The following is a 20,268-nucleotide window of genomic DNA, read 5'->3' on the forward strand; positions in this document are numbered from 1 at the left end:
GCGAGGTAGGTGGGGCTGAGAGAGCTCTGAGAAAAGATCTGCTCTTGAGAGAACAGCTCTAAGATAACTGACTGACCCAAGGTCACCCAGCAGCTGCATGTAGAAAAGTGGAGAATCAAACCTGGCTCTCCAGACTAGAGCACACAACTCTTAACCAATAACCCAAACTGGCCCTGAAGGTCTGTGTATAACACAGCCTGCAACTTCTATCATTTCTCTTTTGCCTAGATCAGGGTTTCCCAAACTTTTCTTTCCTGTGGCCCGGTTATTTTTACACTTCTCCTTCGTGGTCCACTTAAAATTTCGGGGTGGAGCCAAGAGACTTTGGGGGTGGAGCCGGAAGACAAGAATTATGTCATTTCCTGTGGTGTCAAGGGCTAAGTGATGCCACTTCCGGGGCACACTGAACCAAAACTCCCACCTTTTCCTGTGATGTCACTTCCAGGGTACTCCCCCAAACCTGCCTCTTCTGAAGTAACTTCATTTTCAGAAAAATCTCTCTGAAACTCATGCTGAGCCAAAATGGGGGTAGAAAGTGGGCAGTCCTTTCCTTCCACTCCCACACCTGCATGCACCTATCTGTTTGTGTGTTCTTCTCTAGCTTGCAAGCACTCCTAATGCCCGTGTTCAATTGCCTGCACCACCTACACACCCCTTCCTCAACAGCACTGGCCAGTGTATGCAGTTGGGAGTGCTGTTGCCATTGCCATCAGCACTGTGTATTACCCACACTCGGCCCTGGCAGCTGCTCTACCTCAAAATATGCTGAAACATTTAGTAGGCCCTTCCTTCACAGCTGCTACTTCTGGAACCCTGACTCAAGCTATAACCAAGCTTGCTTGGTTTCAAGAAAATCTTTCGACAGCTATTTTTCATACTTTTATTTGGCTGAAACACCAGGAAATTCCTGTGAAAGGTAGCAGAGAACTGTACTGCAATTAATGAATTAATTTCCAGTTATATGACGTTCATGACAAGCTTTTCTGTAGTTATTCCAAAAAGGATATTTATGAGAGCCCTGCAGCTTTTTACTGGCTGTGTTTCCCATGCCTTTAAAAGCAACCTGTTTTGCAGATATTTAGCCAGTGAACTTCTTTTTCATCCTTTTTAATATCTATAGGAGGAGTTTAATTTTAATTTTCCCTTGCCATTAAAAAGCAGGACCAGTAAAATTGTGCCAAGTTCATAGTACCATCACTTCCAGTGCTATTGAGATATTCTGCAGTAATCTCTTTCTGCCCCACACACTCTCTCTCTCACTCACTCACACAGAAATCTCATAGAGAGGCCAGCTGGCTACATTGGGGGGGTGCCAGCTTTTCATTGGCAGAGCTCCTATGTCTGTAACAACAGTATGATGAACAGAAAAGTTCATCATCAGTAAAAAATGGAAGGAAAGAAAGAAATGGAAGGGGAGGAAAAGACATGGAAAGAAAGAACATAATGAGGAGCTGTGTTTGGATCAGGTCAGTGGACTATCCAGTCCAAAATTCTCTCATACAATGCCCAAAAAGCACCAGAATGTCCACCAGTGGGGTCAGGGCACTAGAAGCCCTCTCACTGTTTGCTTCCCCCCCCCCCCCACAGCATCAGGGAATACAGACAGAGCATCACTTGCAGGGAAAGAAAGAAGGGGTGGGGGGGGAGGGAAAAAACCGCTCTCTCACCATCAGATGACCCCCAGCCAGCAACAATTCTGCCCAGGGGTCATTTGGTTAAAAAAACAGCTACTGGAATGCCCACCCTGGCTGAAAAACACACACACCCTTCTTTGCTGCCCAGGCCTCCTGGAGAAATCTCCCCAAAAGAGCATACTGCAAGCCACATGAAAGCTCATACCCGCTGAAGAACACTTGAAGGGTCTAAAGTGCCAGTGGACTCCAGCTTTTTTCTTAAACTCTGGGGGGGGGGGGGGGGGGGAGGGGGGAGAGAGAGAGAAGGAAGGAGAGGCAGCCCAGCTCCTCTCTGCACAACACAGAGACAGGGGAAGGAAGGAAGCCAAACAGAGCTCAGGCTTTGCAGCCTGTATCAGTCTTCAAGGCTAGCTTTTTTCTGAACAGAAAGACGGGGGAAGGAAGGAAGCCAAATGGAGCGCAGGCTTTGTAGCCTGTGTCAGTCTTCAAGGCTAGCTTTTCTCTGAACAACAGCGAGATGGGGGAAGGAAGGAAGCAGAGCAGAGGTCATGCTTTGCTGAGGGCGGGGCTAGCATTGGTTTTTCTTGTGGCCCGGTAGTGAGGCTTCCATGGCCCGGTACCAGGTCACAACCCTGCAAATGGGAAACACTGGCCTAGATGGTTCCACTTTCTATACTTAACTTGAGAAAGATGCAAACTGCCGAACCTATGCTACCACTGCACAAGTATCTTTAATTTTTCCCACCAAGGGGGAGGGGAGCTGAAGGTAGAAAACAATTTCTCTAGTACAAGAAAGTTATTTTTTAAAAAAACTTTCTGAATTATTTTATTTTGGCTGAAAACATTTTAATGCCACCTTTCCACTCAGAGACTACAAGGCAAAGCTCCAATAAATAGAACTTTCAGATTATTGGATAAGAAATTGAACTTTATAAAATGATGTAAACAAAAAAAAATCTTGAAAATGTTATACTGGCCTATAATATGGAAGTTTCTGATTATGGCCCAAAACTGTCCCATTAGAAAAACAGAGAAAGTCCCCAAACTTATCATGTCATATATTTGTAATGAACAAAATGCTTTGTAAAATGAAATTTTTCTCACTCAAAATCAACTATTTCTTAGGGAAGTTTCCAGTGCTTCCCAAATTTTCCTCATTTTTATTTCTTTATTAGCTACTTTACTTGCAGAATTTGGCAGCCTACAATATAAATACAAAGCAGAACAATTATAAAACCTTAAAAATAAGCTTTAAGACTCAAATTAGGACTGTCAATAATAAAAGCTAAATAAATCAAAATTCAGTCCTAAATAAAATGGTCTTCAACTACCCCCTGAAGACTGACAGTGACACGGCCAGGCACACCTATAGCGAGGGTGTTCCATAAATGTGGGGCTGCCTCTACTAAAAAGGCAGCATCTACCAAATAAGCATATTTAACTGGTGAGACAGAGGTACATCTTCCTGTAACCTTAATTCTGAGGCAGGAGCATGTGGAAGAAGACAGCCCTCCAGAAGCTTTGGTGCCAAGCCATGCTGGGCTTTAAAAGGCAAAATCAACACACTGAATTGAGCTTGGGAGCTGATCAGTAGCCACTGTAATTGCTGTAGTATTGGAGACGTATATTTCTGATAGCTGGCCCTGACCAGCTGTCTAGCTACAGAATTCTGCACTAGCTACAACATCCAAACACTCTTCAATGGCAGCCCCAAGGAGAGCACATGACAAAAAAGACCAGTCTAAATGCAACTAAGGCATAATTCACTGTGGCTAGGTCTGACAGAACCAGGAATGTACAGCTGACACCAGCCACAGCTGGGGAAACACATTGTGAGCCACAGCAGCCACCTGGTTGTCTAAGATAACCGCTGTGTCAGACAACACTCTCAAGCTGCTAACCTGGTTTTTGAAGGGGATCATCTCATCCAAAACAGGAGAATCTCAAGTCCCTGGCCTGCCTTTCTAAGAAATCTTGTCGGGATTAATTTTCATTGGGAAACCCCATCTATTCCCATGCTATATACTATGTGAAAAAAAACTTGCCTTAAGAAGCATTTTACTCATTCTAGAAGATGAAATATTTGCGGATTTTTTTTCAGAGATGCACCAAATTTGAAAAAAAATTAATTGCAAACACTGAGCCCTCAAAAAGGATGTGCACACACACAATTTCCTCAGGCCTTCACATCTCTGAATACACATGCATGCAATCAAGGAAAAAGGAAGTGCAATGTTGAAGTCTGTTCGTGCAATTTTTTTTTCATTTCCTGAAGGACTGAACTGAAGGTCCAGAAGCACTGAATCTTTTATACACTGCATAAGTTATGCTATTGAAGAGCATTTACTACAACTGAGAGGCATAATCAATAAGGAGTAGAGACACATATAATCAACAAGGATTGTTAGCATTACTAATAAAGTTAACATGATTCTTGCAGTCCAGTATGTATGTGTGTTTACTCAGAAATAAATTCAGTGAAAGGGACTTACCCCAATACAAACGACCAGGATAGCATCCAATGCCCTCAGATACCTTAAATTAAACTGAATACCCAATTTTCCTGTAATATTGAAAGCTAGTTTTTATGGCTATTTCCTGATCTGTTCTTTAAATGTATGTTTCTTACACTGCTGCGTGGAAATGCAGGTATTTACTACTGTTGCACAGTGCTGTAGTAATAAAATTTTTCTTTTCGTTACAACTGTTTCCATTTTCAACTTACACTTCTCATGTTCCTTACTGGTAAGAAAACGATGGATCTTCATAACAAATAAATGAAGTACAACACACCTAACAGTTTACTTGCAAGTAGAAAGATTATGTCCAAAAAAAATTAATTAAGACCAGAAAGATTATGTCCAAAAACAGTGTTAAGATCTGACAGTCATCATTCAACCAAAAAAGCCTTCAAACAGATTATACAAAACAGGAAAGTGTTGTATTTGAATTAAACATAATCTGTCATCCTGGTTTAAAGAAACCTGGATTTCCTTATACAGCATAACTTTTAGTAACTCCACAGGACCATTATTTTAGATATTTTAACTGGCTCTTTTAACGTATTGTATTTTAGTATAACCCCTATACTGATGTTAAGTTGATTTCCGTTTAATTCATACTGCCTTTTTCTTGATTTGTTCTTTATCTTTTTTGTTTCTGTTCTGTACCCCATTAGGAGTTCTGGATGAGGTTTCTCTCATCAGCCTTGTGTGTGTAAAAACTTAATCCTATAGTTGCAGACAACTATACTTTCCCCACAGCAGTGGTGGTCCTTATAGCTATGTGCAAAATTTCCTTCCAATATGCACCTGAACTGATTTTTGAATCTGGAACTCTCATGCTGGAACAGAAATTGTTTATCTTTAAGGTAACACACTGGATTTCAGTATGTATTGTTAATTAACTTAACAATACATTCTTGATGCAAAACTGATGCTACATGGTAATTCCAGATAGGCATCAGTATTAGTCTTTGGCAATAAAAGAGAACTCCAGCAGCAATTTAACAATTTATTCCAGAATAAACTTTTGTAAATATGCGCTTAATTACTGCACCTGATAACATGAGCTCTCTCATGAAAGTTCATGCTGCGATTAATTCCTTTAGTCTCTTGAGGTGCCAATTTATGCAGCATGCACATCTCCATCTTCTACAATACATCACGAGATTCACTTTGCTCCAAGCCTTCAGCTGCAACGTTTATTCAAAACCTGCATGTGCCCTTTTTTAGTGCACTAGATTCTGCAGTAGCAGCAAATCCTATGACTGACCAAACTGATGAGAGGCTGCGGAATGTTCAAATGTATTATACTCTGCTCAACCAAACAAATAGAAATGGCAAGTGGCAGCGCCAGGCATGACCACCTCTCCCACCATAGTAACGGCAGCTTTGTCTTTGGTGACACAAAGGGAGAATGCGAGTAAAAAATATTCCAGGCTTCATTTTATTACTAACTATTCAAACCTTTTTTTTGGTTTTTTCTTCATTCTGCTGGACCCAAGAAGCATTCCCTTCTTGCCTTCACACACAAAGCACACGTGTTACAAAACGATGACTGTCACTAACTAGATACATAACAAGTGATCAACAATGGTAAAACTTGTAAAATGATGAAAAACAACTGATCAACTGTGTCACTTACCTTCCTTCTTTGTTCTCTTCTTCAGCTGCTGTCTCCATGGCCTCTGTTGGCTCTGGCTGGTCACCGCTGCCTTTCTCCTGTTCATTAATCCAGTCAGACACAGCTTTGAGAGCACGTTCAGTATGAGAGACCATGTTCTGAACTGCTGTCAGCTCTTCCTGAGTTGGATAAACTGCAGAATGCTTTGCCATGACATGGCGGTCATCGTTCACAAAAATACGCATCGGTCGCTGAAAAGTGACAAAATGTAGAATAAACTATGCATTGCTTTTATTTTTTTTTTAAAAAAGCTTCTGAATGGCAAATCCTTACCATTTTTGCTCCTGATTCCTAGCTGAATTTCTGAAGAAAAACTTCCGTCTTTGAAGCAGCACCAACTGTAAAAGCTTTGGTAGTCTGAAAATGAAAAAAAAAAAAAATTAGATCAAATCAGGTGTATCTGTGAAACTATGATATGATAAACCACATTACTCAACATTCATCCCGTAAGTACAAATCTGTATCAAGTGTGTAGGATTAACTGTATCAACACTAAAATAAAAAGTTGCTAAACTTTTTTGTTTCAGAGCAATGTAAAGCTGATGTAATTACACCTGTGAAGCAAAACATTTGCACTGCAATCCTAAGGACACTTTCCAGGGAGCAAGCCCCACTGAAAAGACTGCAGTAGACTTCTGAGCACACCTGCTTAGGCTTGCTCTTCAGAGCCTACCTGGAAGCCCACTCATGCTGCCTATACTTAAACATTAACACTTGTTGGTCTTAAAGGTGTTTTCTTTGTATTTCTCTTGTGGAATCTAGGGAACTGGGTAAAGGAAGCTCTGGCTCTTTCCTTCCTTCCCCAGGGAACCAGGAGGGGGAGGAGCCTCAGCCAATAGAAGGAAGACAGGCTTGGCTCAGTAGCTCTGCTATGCAATTGAGAGAGCTTGAAAAAACAAGTTCTGCCTTCCCCCCTTCCTCCCCAATGGAGGAGCCTCAGCCAATGGAGAAAAATAGAGGTTTTGCTCAGTAGCTCCTGTGTGATTGAGCAAGCCTTGCAAAGCAAGCTGTGATGCAGAAGGAAGCAAGAGAGAGGGAGAAGGAAGCAGATGACAGCCAGTTTATTAAATTACAGGCCTGATTTGGCCCCCAGGCTGCATATTCAACACCCCTGGACTAGACAATGAAGACCTGTAATTTAATGTCAAGATAATTTGAAGTCAAGAGGAGACTACCAACTCTCTGGAGCCACTAATCTGATCAGGGGAACAGTGCTGGGGATGAGCATTTAACTCCTTCCCTCAACCCCAATTCCCTGTTCATTGAGGAACGAGCTGAACGATCTAAGTTTTGACCTTTATCATAACACTAACCATAGCAAAGTTTGTTGTCTAAACTCTCCCACCCCAAACCCCTCAACCCAGATTCTACTGAAGGGGGTCACCTCCTTGCTACAGGTGGCAAATGTATATGTCATGATGGAATGGAGCCCATCTTGAAACACTGTGTGCATGTAAAGCACCATCAAGTCACAGCTAACTTATGCTAACCTTGAGGAGTCAAGGCGAGATACATTCAGAGGTGTTTTGCCACTGCCTGACTCTGCACAGTGACCCTGGACTTCCATGGTCACCCATCCAAATACTAAACAGCGCCAACCCTGTTTAGCTTCCAAAATCTGATGTGATGGGTCCAGCAGACACCAGACGTGGCAGATTCCCACACCTAGAGCTGCCAAGGCAACTGAGCAGCAGCCCCCCTTACTAACATGGTACCAAGCAGCCACAAGTCAAGCACAATGCTAGCTTAAATCCATCATTACACTTCCATAGAATGTTTGTATCAAAAATAAGCCCATAAAGTGCCAAAATCTAATTTCATCCCTACCCATAAACACTATTTCAGCTATGTAAGATTTTTTTTGCTAACTATGTAAGCAATTTGGGGGTTTTGGTGGAAAACAAGGTACAGCATGGGGGGGGGAGAGACACAGAAATTTCAATTTTAAAGTTATGAATAGGAGTTTAACAAAGTTTGAAACCATTTGGCAACTTTAAGACCAACCAAATTTTATTCAAAGTATAAGCTTTTGTGTGCATGCACATGAAAGCTTATATCTTTAATAAAACATTGTTGGTCTTATAGATTCCCACTGGTCTCAAATTTTGTTCTGCTGCTTCATACCATCATGGCTACTTGCATGAATAGACATATGAAAATGCTGGATAACAGTCCAAAGACAGTAGAATAGTCTCCTTTAGTGCACAAATAGCTGATAATAGTGCACAAATAGAGTCTCGATAAACGCTTCACTATTTCTTGTAAGCAAATCCATGATGGCCAATGGTAGAACAGGCAGAGGGAGTCCAGCAGAACCTTAGAAACCGACAAGATTTTTGGACTTTCAAAGGGAGCTTTGATGCTCAAAAAATCTATACCTTGAATATCTCAGAGCTGCTAGGGTTGAATCTAGCCAACCTAGTATTACTTTCTAACCTGATAACTCAATACTGGGCAGTCTGAAACAAAAATGCAACCCCCGACGATCATTCAGAAATGCACTTATTAGTTAACACTTTGGGCAAGTCCACATGGCGTTGTTTTCACCAGGTGACAAGAGTATCCCCACGCACGCTATATAACACAACTTTCAAACCACTTCTGGAACTGGATTGCCTTTTTTTTTCTTACTGTGCACTCGCAAAAGGTCACCAAAGTCAACCCAAACTGCATTCTTTTAGCACGTGCGAAAACACCCGACCTGTAACAACGGATGAACGCTGGGACTCCCACGCCACTCGAGAACCAGGTAAGAACTTGAACATATGAAGCTGCCTTCTACTGAATCAGACACTGGGTCCATCGAAGTCTATATTGTCTTCTCAGACTGGCAGCGGCTCTCCAGGGTCTCAAGCGGAGGTTTTTCACACCTATTTGCCTGGACCCTTTTCTTGGCGATGCCGGGGATTGAACCTGGGATCTTCTGCTTCCCAAGCAGATGCTCTACCACTGAGCCACAGCCCCATTCATGGCTCTCCAGGGTCTCAAGCTGAGGTTTCTCACTCCTATTTGCCTGGACCCTTTTCTTGGCGATGCCAGGGATTGAACCTGGGACCTTCTGCTTCCCAAGCAGATGCTCTACCACTGAGCCACAGCCCCATTCATGGCTCTCCAGGGTCTCAAACGGAGGTTTTTCACACCTATTTGCCTGGACCCTTTTCTTGGCGATGCCAGGGATTGAACCTGGGACCTTCTGCTTCCCAAGCAGATGCTCTACCACTGAGCCACAGCCCCATTCATGGCTCTCCAGGGTCTCAAACGGAGGTTTTTCACACCTATTTGCCTGGACCCTTTTCTTGGCGATGCCAGGGATTGAACCTGGGACCTTCTGCTTCCCAAGCAGATGCTCTACCACTGAACCACCGTCCCTCCCCTGACTTCCTATATTTAGGGGAGCAGGCGCCCCCCCCCGCCCCCAAGACCTTGAAGCCCCCTAAAAAGGAAGCCGACGCTTCAAGGCTGCAGCGTGGCCTGGGGGCAACGCAGTCCTGAATTCTCCCTAAGAGGGAGGGAGGGAGGGAGGCCGATCCCCGCCGCCGCCTCTTTCCTCCCAGCCACGCGCCAACAGCGTCCGGGTCGAGGTCGGTTGCTAAGGGCGGCGAAACCGGAGGAAGGCGCACCTGAACAAAAGGCCGCTTGAGGCGGGCGCGGAGCCGAGAGGGGGACCCACGTGGAGCGAGGGGGGGGGCGGGATTCCCTCGAGGCCAGGCGGCCCCTCCCCCCCCCGCTCCCGGCCCAGCCGCCGCCGCCATTTTGTCTCCTCACACAATGGAGCCCGCGTGAAGAAGCCGCCGCCGAAGGCCGCGAAAACGCCTCGCCGCTGCTCCCTTCCCGCCTCCTCAGCAGCGCCCTCCCTCCCTCCCTCCCGCGCACACCCGCCAGGCCTCTCCGGGGCGACGAGGCCTCCGCCGCAGATTCCGGCTCCCTCCGCTTACCAGGCGAGCGGGCGAGCGAGGGCCGGCCGGCGTGTCGTCGGTGGTGGCGGGGAGAGTGGCTCCCACAGCCGGCGGCGAGGGGAGCGCTCGATGCCCGCACCGGGATCCGCGGCCGTCGTCGTCGTCACGACCTGAGCGCGCGCGAGCGAGAGAGCCAGCGAGGGGGAGGGGCGGCTGAAGAAGAAAGGCGGGGCGCCGGCGGGGGAGGGGGGAGGAGGAGGCCACGTGACGCCGATGACGCGCGCGCGCCTCCGCCAGTGAGCGGCCGGCCAGGGGGCGGGCCTCGGGCTTTCGCGCGCCGGCGAGTCGGCCTCTGCGAGGAGAGCGCGGCCGTGGCCCCGCCTCCCCGCCGCCATTTTGTTTTCCCTTTGGCGCAGGCAGGCTGAGGGGGAGGAGGGGCCGGGTCGGGCCGGGCGGGAAAGATGGAAGGTTCCCCTCGCTCCTCCGCACAGGAAGGTGGCCTGGCTCACAGGAGCCTCTTGGCGGGGTCTGGCGCTGCAGCTGAGCGGCACGGCCGTTGATTCCGCCAATGTTCTTGTGGGCAAAAATCCTACTCTGTGAGCTCCTGGCATTAAAGCTGTGAGCTGCTGCATCAGTCAGCGTGCTCTGGGGCCGTCCTTCCTGAGCAAGGACAAGAAGTGTGAGCTGGAGGCTGAGAAGCTGAGCTCGCTCAGAGGGAACGCTGATGCCAGCCCGGGTTTAATTCCCCCCTCCTCCACTTGCAGCTGCTGGAATGGCCTTGGGTCAGCCAGAGCTCTCTTATCTGGGAGAACCGGGTTTGATTCCCCCACTCCTCCACTTGCACCTGCTGGAATGGCCTTGGGTCAGCCAGAGCTCTCTTATCTGGGAGAACCGGGTTTGATTCCCCCCTCCTCCACTTGCAGCTGCTGGAATGGCCTTGGGTCAGCCATAGCTCTCTTATCTGGGAGAACCGGGTTTGATTCCCCCACTCCTCCACTTGCACCTGCTGGAATGGCCTTGGGTCAGCCAGAGCTCTCTTATCTGGGAGAACCGGGTTTGATTCCCCCCTCCTCCACTTGCAGCTGCTGGAATGGCCTTGGGTCAGCCATAGCTCTCTTATCTGGGAGAACCGGGTTTGATTCCCCCCTCCTCCACTTGCAGCTGCTGGAATGGCCTTGGGTCAGCCATAGCTCTCTTATCTGGGAGAACCGGGTTTGATTCCCCCCTCCTCCACTTGCACCTGCTGGAATGGCCTTGGGTCAGCCAGAGCTCTCTGATCTGGGAGAACCGGGTTTGATTCCCCACTCCTCCACTTGCACCTGCTGGAATGGCCTTGGGTCAGCCAGAGCTCTCTTATCTGGGAGAACCGGGTTTGATTCCCCACTCCTCCACTTGCAGCTGCTGGCATGGCCTTGGGTCAGCCAGAGCTCTCTTATCTGGGAGAACCGGGTTTGATTCCCCCCTCCTCCACTTGCAGCTGCTGGAATGGCCTTGGGTCAGCCATAGCTCTCTTATCTGGGAGAACCGGGTTTGATTCCCCCCTCCTCCACTTGCAGCTGCTGGAATGGCCTTGGGTCAGCCAGAGCTCTCTTATCTGGGAGAACCGGGTTTGATTCCCCCCTCCTCCACTTGCAGCTGCTGGAATGGCCTTGGGTCAGCCAGAGCTCTCTTATCTGGGAGAACCGGGTTTGATTCCCCCCTCCTCCACTTGCAGCTGCTGGAATGGCCTTGGGTCAGCCATAGCTCTCTTATCTGGGAGAACCGGGTTTGATTCCCCCCTCCTCCACTTGCACCTGCTGGAATGGCCTTGGGTCAGCCAGAGCTCTCTGATCTGGGAGAACCGGGTTTGATTCCCCACTCCTCCACTTGCACCTGCTGGAATGGCCTTGGGTCAGCCAGAGCTCTCTTATCTGGGAGAACCGGGTTTGATTCCCCACTCCTCCACTTGCAGCTGCTGGCATGGCCTTGGGTCAGCCAGAGCTCTCTTATCTGGGAGAACCGGGTTTGATTCCCCCCTCCTCCACTTGCAGCTGCTGGAATGGCCTTGGGTCAGCCATAGCTCTCTTATCTGGGAGAACCGGGTTTGATTCCCCACTCCTCCACTTGCAGCTGCTGGAATGGCCTTGGGTCAGCCAGAGCTCTCTTATCTGGGAGAACCGGGTTTGATTCCCCCCTCCTCCACTTGCAGCTGCTGGAATGGCCTTGGGTCAGCCAGAGCTCTCTTATCTGGGAGAACCGGGTTTGATTCCCCCCTCCTCCACTTGCAGCTGCTGGAATGGCCTTGGGTCAGCCAGAGCTCTCTTATCTGGGAGAACCGGGTTTGATTCCCCCTCCTCCACTTGCAGCTGCTGGAACGGCCTTGGGTCAGCCAGAGCTCTCTGATCTGGGAGAACCGGGTTTGATTCCCCCCTCCTCCACTTGCAGCTGCTGGAATGGCCTTGGGTCAGCCAGAGCTCTCTTATCTGGGAGAACCGGGTTTGATTCCCCCCTCCTCCACTTGCAGCTGCTGGAATGGCCTTGGGTCAGCCAGAGCTCTCTTATCTGGGAGAACCGGGTTTGATTCCCCACTCCTCCACTTGCAGCTGCTGGAATGGCCTTGGGTCAGCCAGAGCTCTCTTATCTGGGAGAACCGGGTTTGATTCCCCCCTCCTCCACTTGCAGCTGCTGGAATGGCCTTGGGTCAGCCAGAGCTCTCTTATCTGGGAGAACCGGGTTTGATTCCCCCTCCTCCACTTGCAGCTGCTGGAATGGCCTTGGGTCAGCCAGAGCTCTCTGATCTGGGAGAACCGGGTTTGATTCCCCACTCCTCCACTTGCACCTGCTGGAATGGCCTTGGGTCAGCCAGAGCTCTCTTATCTGGGAGAACCGGGTTTGATTCCCCACTCCTCCACTTGCACCTGCTGGAATGGCCTTGGGTCAGCCAGAGCTCTCTTATCTGGGAGAACCGGGTTTGATTCCCCACTCCTCCACTTGCAGCTGCTGGCATGGCCTTGGGTCAGCCAGAGCTCTCTTATCTGGGAGAACCGGGTTTGATTCCCCCCTCCTCCACTTGCAGCTGCTGGAATGGCCTTGGGTCAGCCATAGCTCTCTTATCTGGGAGAACCGGGTTTGATTCCCCACTCCTCCACTTGCAGCTGCTGGAATGGCCTTGGGTCAGCCAGAGCTCTCTTATCTGGGAGAACCGGGTTTGATTCCCCACTCCTCCACTTGTGGCTGCTGGAATGGCCTTGGGTCAGCCAGAGCTCTCTGATCTGGGAGAACCGGGTTTGATTCCCCCCTCCTCCACTTGCAGCTGCTGGAATGGCCTTGGGTCAGCCAGAGCTCTCTGATCTGGGAGAACCGGGTTTGATTCCCCACTCCTCCATTTGCAGCTGCTGGAATGGCCTTGGGTCAGCCAGAGCTCTCTGATCTGGGAGAACCGGGTTTGATTCCCCACTCCTCCACTTGCAGCTGCTGGAATGGCCTTGGGTCAGCCATAGCTCTCTTATCTGGGAGAACCGGGTTTGATTCCCCACTCCTCCACTTGCAGCTGCTGGAATGGCCTTGGGTCAGCCAGAGCTCTCTGATCTGGGAGAACCGGGTTTGATTCCCCACTCCTCCACTTGCAGCTGCTGGAATGGCCTTGGGTCAGCCATAGCTCTCTTATCTGGGAGAACCGGGTTTGATTCCCCACTCCTCCACTTGCAGCTGCTGGAATGGCCTTGGGTCAGCCAGAGCTCTCTTATCTGGGAGAACCGGGTTTGATTCCCCACTCCTCCACTTGCACCTGCTGGAATGGCCTTGGGTCAGCCAGAGCTCTCTTATCTGGGAGAACCGGGTTTGATTCCCCACTCCTCCACTTGCAGCTGCTGGCATGGCCTTGGGTCAGCCAGAGCTCTCTTATCTGGGAGAACCGGGTTTGATTCCCCACTCCTCCACTTGTGGCTGCTGGAATCGCCTTGGGTCAGCCAGAGCTCTCTTATCTGGGAGAACCGGGTTTGATTCCCCCCTCCTCCACTTGCAGCTGCTGGAATGGCCTTGGGTCAGCCATAGCTCTCTTATCTGGGAGAACCGGGTTTGATTCCCCACTCCTCCACTTGCAGCTGCTGGAATGGCCTTGGGTCAGCCAGAGCTCTCTTATCTGGGAGAACCGGGTTTGATTCCCCACTCCTCCACTTGCAGCTGCTGGAATGGCCTTGGGTCAGCCATAGCTCTCTTATCTGGGAGAACCGGGTTTGATTCCCCACTCCTCCACTTGCAGCTGCTGGAATGGCCTTGGGTCAGCCAGAGCTCTCTTATCTGGGAGAACCGGGTTTGATTCCCCCCTCCTCCACTTGCAGCTGCTGGAATGGCCTTGGGTCAGCCAGAGCTCTCTTATCTGGGAGAACCGGGTTTGATTCCCCCCTCCTCCACTTGCAGCTGCTGGAATGGCCTTGGGTCAGCCAGAGCTCTCTTATCTGGGAGAACCGGGTTTGATTCCCCCTCCTCCACTTGCAGCTGCTGGAATGGCCTTGGGTCAGCCAGAGCTCTCTGATCTGGGAGAACCGGGTTTGATTCCCCCCTCCTCCACTTGCAGCTGCTGGAATGGCCTTGGGTCAGCCAGAGCTCTCTTATCTGGGAGAACCGGGTTTGATTCCCCCCTCCTCCACTTGCAGCTGCTGGAATGGCCTTGGGTCAGCCAGAGCTCTCTTATCTGGGAGAACCGGGTTTGATTCCCCACTCCTCCACTTGCAGCTGCTGGAATGGCCTTGGGTCAGCCAGAGCTCTCTTATCTGGGAGAACCGGGTTTGATTCCCCCCTCCTCCACTTGCAGCTGCTGGAATGGCCTTGGGTCAGCCAGAGCTCTCTTATCTGGGAGAACCGGGTTTGATTCCCCCTCCTCCACTTGCAGCTGCTGGAATGGCCTTGGGTCAGCCAGAGCTCTCTGATCTGGGAGAACCGGGTTTGATTCCCCACTCCTCCACTTGCACCTGCTGGAATGGCCTTGGGTCAGCCAGAGCTCTCTTATCTGGGAGAACCGGGTTTGATTCCCCACTCCTCCACTTGCACCTGCTGGAATGGCCTTGGGTCAGCCAGAGCTCTCTTATCTGGGAGAACCGGGTTTGATTCCCCACTCCTCCACTTGCAGCTGCTGGCATGGCCTTGGGTCAGCCAGAGCTCTCTTATCTGGGAGAACCGGGTTTGATTCCCCCCTCCTCCACTTGCAGCTGCTGGAATGGCCTTGGGTCAGCCATAGCTCTCTTATCTGGGAGAACCGGGTTTGATTCCCCACTCCTCCACTTGCAGCTGCTGGAATGGCCTTGGGTCAGCCAGAGCTCTCTTATCTGGGAGAACCGGGTTTGATTCCCCACTCCTCCACTTGTGGCTGCTGGAATGGCCTTGGGTCAGCCAGAGCTCTCTGATCTGGGAGAACCGGGTTTGATTCCCCCCTCCTCCACTTGCAGCTGCTGGAATGGCCTTGGGTCAGCCAGAGCTCTCTGATCTGGGAGAACCGGGTTTGATTCCCCACTCCTCCATTTGCAGCTGCTGGAATGGCCTTGGGTCAGCCAGAGCTCTCTGATCTGGGAGAACCGGGTTTGATTCCCCACTCCTCCACTTGCAGCTGCTGGAATGGCCTTGGGTCAGCCATAGCTCTCTTATCTGGGAGAACCGGGTTTGATTCCCCACTCCTCCACTTGCAGCTGCTGGAATGGCCTTGGGTCAGCCAGAGCTCTCTGATCTGGGAGAACCGGGTTTGATTCCCCACTCCTCCACTTGCAGCTGCTGGAATGGCCTTGGGTCAGCCATAGCTCTCTTATCTGGGAGAACCGGGTTTGATTCCCCACTCCTCCACTTGCAGCTGCTGGAATGGCCTTGGGTCAGCCAGAGCTCTCTTATCTGGGAGAACCGGGTTTGATTCCCCACTCCTCCACTTGCACCTGCTGGAATGGCCTTGGGTCAGCCAGAGCTCTCTTATCTGGGAGAACCGGGTTTGATTCCCCACTCCTCCACTTGCAGCTGCTGGCATGGCCTTGGGTCAGCCAGAGCTCTCTTATCTGGGAGAACCGGGTTTGATTCCCCACTCCTCCACTTGTGGCTGCTGGAATCGCCTTGGGTCAGCCAGAGCTCTCTTATCTGGGAGAACCGGGTTTGATTCCCCCCTCCTCCACTTGCAGCTGCTGGAATGGCCTTGGGTCAGCCATAGCTCTCTTATCTGGGAGAACCGGGTTTGATTCCCCACTCCTCCACTTGCAGCTGCTGGAATGGCCTTGGGTCAGCCAGAGCTCTCTTATCTGGGAGAACCGGGTTTGATTCCCCACTCCTCCACTTGTGGCTGCTGGAATGGCCTTGGGTCAGCCAGAGCTCTCTTATCTGGGAGAACCGGGTTTGATTCCCCCCTCCTCCACTTGCAGCTGCTGGAATGGCCTTGGGTCAGCCATAGCTCTCTTATCTGGGAGAACCGGGTTTGATTCCCCACTCCTCCACTTGCAGCTGCTGGAATGGCCTTGGGTCAGCCAGAGCTCTCTTATCTGGGAGAACCGGGTTTGATTCCCCCCTCCTCCACTTGCAGCTGCTGGAATGGCCTTGGGTCAGCCAGAGCTCTCTTATCTGGGAGAACCGGGTTTGATTCCCCACTCCTCCACTTGCAACTGCTGGAATGGCCTTGGGTCAGCCATAGCTCTCTTATCTGGGAGAACCGGGTTTGATTCCCCACTCCTCCACTTGCAGCTGCTGGAATGGCCTTGGGTCAGCCATAGCTCTCTTATCTGGGAGAACCGGGTTTGATTCCCCACTCCTCCACTTGCAGCTGCTGGAATGGCCTTGGGTCAGCCAGAGCTCTCTTATCTGGGAGAACCGGGTTTGATTCCCCACTCCTCCACTTGCACCTGCTGGAATGGCCTTGGGTCAGCCACAGCTCTCTTATCTGGGAGAACCGGGTTTGATTCCCCTCTCCTCCACTTGCAGCTGCTGGAATGGCCTTGGGTCAGCCATAGCTCTCTCATCTGAGAGAACCAGGTTTGATTCCCCACTCCTCCACTTGCAGCTGCTGGAATGGCCTTGGGTCAGCCAGAGCTCTCTTATCTGGGAGAACCGGGTTTGATTCCCCACTCCTCCACTTGCACCTGCTGGAATGGCCTAGGGTCAGCCCTAGCTCTCTTCTCTGGGAGAAACTGGTTTGATTCCCCACTCCTCCGCTTGCAGCTGCTGGAATGGCCTTGGGTCAGCCAGAGCTCTCTTATCTGGGAGAACCGGGTTTGATTTCCCACTCCTCCGCTTGCACCTGCTGGAATGGCCTTGGGTCAGCCAGAGCTCTCTTATCTGGGAGAACCGGGTTGGATTCCCCACTCCTCCACTTGCACCTGCTGGAATGGCCTTGGGTCAGCCATAGTGGTTAAGTGAGTGGACTCTTATCTGGGAGAACCAGGTTTGATTCCCCACTCCTCCACTTGCACCTGCTAGCATGGCCTTGGGTCAGCCATAGCTCTAATAGAGAGCCAGTCTGGTGTAGTGGTTAAGTGCATGAACTCTTCTCTGGAAGAACCAGGTTTGATTCCCCACTCCTCCACTTGCACCTGTTGGCATGGCCTTGGGTCAGCCATAGTGGTTAAGTGAGTGGACTCTTATCTGGGAGAACCAGGTTTGATTCCCCACTCCTCCACTTGCAGCTGCTGGGATGGCCTTGGGTCAGCCATAGCTCTAATAGAGAGCCAGTCTGGTACATCTCACAGTTGGGTATTAACCGGCTTTGGTATGACTGCGAGAGGGTTTTTTTGTTTTTTTTTTTTAATGTGAGATCTAGGAGAGAGACTGGTTTTGTATAGCAGTTCTTCACGGTCGATCTTACAGTTACTAAACTGTCCTTATTTGTACCTGGACTTCCTTGGTGGTCTTCCATCCAAATACGACCCCGCTTAGCCTTCAAGATCTAACACGATTGGGCTAGCTACTGGAGAAACATTGGTTGACCCATGCAGTTATCACTCCGTTGGATGAGATCCCCACCCTAGAAGAGACTGTTAAAGCCATCAAGCAACTGAAAAGTGGCAAGGCAGCAGGAGTTGATGGAATTCCACCAGAGATCTGGAAGCATGGGGGCACAGTACTACATAGCTCACTTCACAAAGTACTTGTCACCTGCTGGGAACAAGGCAAATTACCACAGGACTTTCGCGATGCAATCATCATCACCCTATACAAGAACAAAGGGGAAAAGTCAGACTGCTCCAACTACCGGGGGATAACCCTGCTCTCCATCGCAGGCAAAATCCTTGCCAGAATACTCCTGAACAGACTGGTGCCCACCATTGCAGAAGAACTCCTCCCAGAGAGCCAGTGCGGCTTCAGAGCTAACAGGAGCACCACCGACATGGTATTTGTTCTCAGGCAGCTCCAAGAGAAATGCAGGGAACAGAACAAGGGTCTGTATGTGACTTTTGTCGACCTTACCAAAGCTTTCGATACCGTTAGCAGGAAAGGCCTGTGGCAAATCTTGGAACGTTTAGGATGTCCCCCAAGGTTCCTCAGCATGATCATCCAGCTACACGAAGACCAGCGAGGCCAAGTCAGACACTGCAACGACCTCTCGGAGCCCTTCCCAATAGGCACAGGTGTAAAGCAAGGCTGCGTTCTTGCGCCAACTCTCTTTACGATCTTCTTTAGCATGATGCTTCAAAGAGCCGCAGTAGATCTAGATGAGGACGATGGTGTCTACATCCGCTACCGCACCGATGGCAGCCTGTTCAACCTGAGGCGACTAAAGGCCCACTCCAAGACAATGGAAAAACTCATCCGAGAGCTACTGTTTGCTGATGATGCTGCACTCGTCTCCCACTCGGTATCAGCTCTGCAGCATATGACGTCCTGCTTTGCAGAGGCTGCCAAGCTATTCGGCCTAGAAGTTAGTCTGAAGAAGACAGAAGTTCTCCACCAGCCTGCACCCCAGGAAGATTATCACCCTCCCTGCATCACTGTGGGTGAATCAGTTCTGAAGACAGTCCAGCAGTTCAGCTACCTGGGGTGCATCATCTCCTCAGATGCCAAGATCGACAAGGAGATTGACAACAGGCTGGCAAAGGCAAACCGTGCATTTGGCCGATTGCACAAAAGAGTGTGGAGCAACAAGCATCTGAAAAAAGGCACAAAGATCAATGTTTACAAAGCGGTTGTGATGACAACCCTCATCTATGGCTCCGAATCGTGGGTTTTATACCGTCATCACCTGCGACTCCTTGAGCGCTTTCATCAGCGCTGCCTTCGCACCATCCTCAACATCCACTGGAGTGACTTTGTGACCAACACTGAAGTCCTCAAGCGGGCAGAGGTTACCAGCATCGAGGCACTGCTGTTGAAGACGCAGCTGCGCTGGGCAGGGCATATTTCTAGGATGGAAAACCACCGCCTTCCCAAGATTGCCCTGTATGGCGAACTCTCCACCGGCCATCGAAATAGAGGGGCACCAAAGAAGAGGTACAAGGACTCCTTGAAGAAATCCCTTAGCACCTGTCACATCAACCATCACCAGTGGTCTGACCTAGCCTCAGATCGCAAAGCATGGAGGCACACCATCCACCAGGCTGTCTCTTCCTTTGAGAACGCACGCATAGCTGGTCTTGAGGACAAAAGGAGATTGAGGAAGAATCGCACTGCTACAGCACCAACCCCAAATCAGACTTTTCCCTGCAGCCACTGTGGCCGGACCTGCCTGTCCCGCATTGGTCTTGTCAGCCACCAGCGAGCCTGCAGCAAACGTGGACTATTGCACCCTTCTTAAATCTTCGTTCGCGAAGCCAAGCCGAGAGAGAGAGTTTGCTTTCCCCCATTGGGTAAATGACACTCTTCTTCTTTATTCCATGAGCTTTGGGAGTGAGTTGAGTCTGGCTGGTTTTGTATAGCAGTTCTTCACGGTCGATCTTACAGTTACTAAACTGTCCTTATTTGTACCTGGACTTCCTTGGTGGTCTTCCATCCAAATACGACCCCGCTTAGCCTTCAAGATCTAACACGATTGGGCTAGCTACTGGAGAAACATTGGTTGACCCATGCAGTTATCACTCCATTAGTTTGCTTTCCCCCACTGGGTAAATGACACTCTTCTTCTTTATTCCATGAGCTTTGGGAGTGAGTTGAGTCTGGCTGGTTTTGTATAGCAGTTCTTCACGGTCGATCTTACAGTTACTAAACTGTCCTTATTTGTGCCTGGAAATACCTCCCATAATCCCTGTGGTGCTGCTGTAACCATGCCCTGGGGAATGTGTGGGCCAGGTGTTTGGATGTGTTTAATAGCTGTATCTTTGAATTCTGGCTACTGGGCAATGGAAAGCAGAGGCAGGCTCAATTAGATCACCGATGACAGTGTCGTCAAGCTGCAGCTGATCCGGTGACCCAGTAAGGTTTTCGAAGCAAGATATTGCCTGCCTCAGCATAGCGACCCTGGACTTCCTTGGTGGTCTTCCATCCATATACGACCCCGCTTAGCCTTCAAGATCTAACACGATTGGGCTAGCTACTGGAGAAACATTGGTTGACCCATGCAGTTATCACTCCATTAGTTTGCTTCCCCCCACTGGGTAAATGACACTCTTCTTCTTTATTCC

General features: G+C 50.2%; 1 protein-coding gene across 2 annotated transcripts in view; it reads right to left on the minus strand.

Moving 5' to 3' along the window:
• The window catches only part of ILF3 (interleukin enhancer binding factor 3), a 31,154-nt gene extending 21,244 nt beyond the window's left edge, over positions 1-9,910 (minus strand). For both annotated transcript variants that reach the window (XM_060236728.1, XM_060236726.1), the window contains exons 1-3: positions 9,755-9,910; positions 6,093-6,176; positions 5,781-6,010 (exon numbers count right to left, since the gene is read on the minus strand). In XM_060236728.1, the coding sequence (XP_060092711.1) occupies positions 5,781-6,010; positions 6,093-6,095 (233 nt within the window). In that variant the 5' untranslated portion in view covers positions 6,096-6,176; positions 9,755-9,910. The remainder of the gene's footprint in view (positions 1-5,780; positions 6,011-6,092; positions 6,177-9,754) is intronic.
• Positions 9,911-20,268: the final 10,358 nt, after the last annotated feature.

Source organism: Heteronotia binoei, chromosome 4, assembly GCF_032191835.1.
Source record: "Heteronotia binoei isolate CCM8104 ecotype False Entrance Well chromosome 4, APGP_CSIRO_Hbin_v1, whole genome shotgun sequence".
NCBI lineage: Eukaryota > Metazoa > Chordata > Lepidosauria > Squamata > Gekkonidae > Heteronotia > Heteronotia binoei.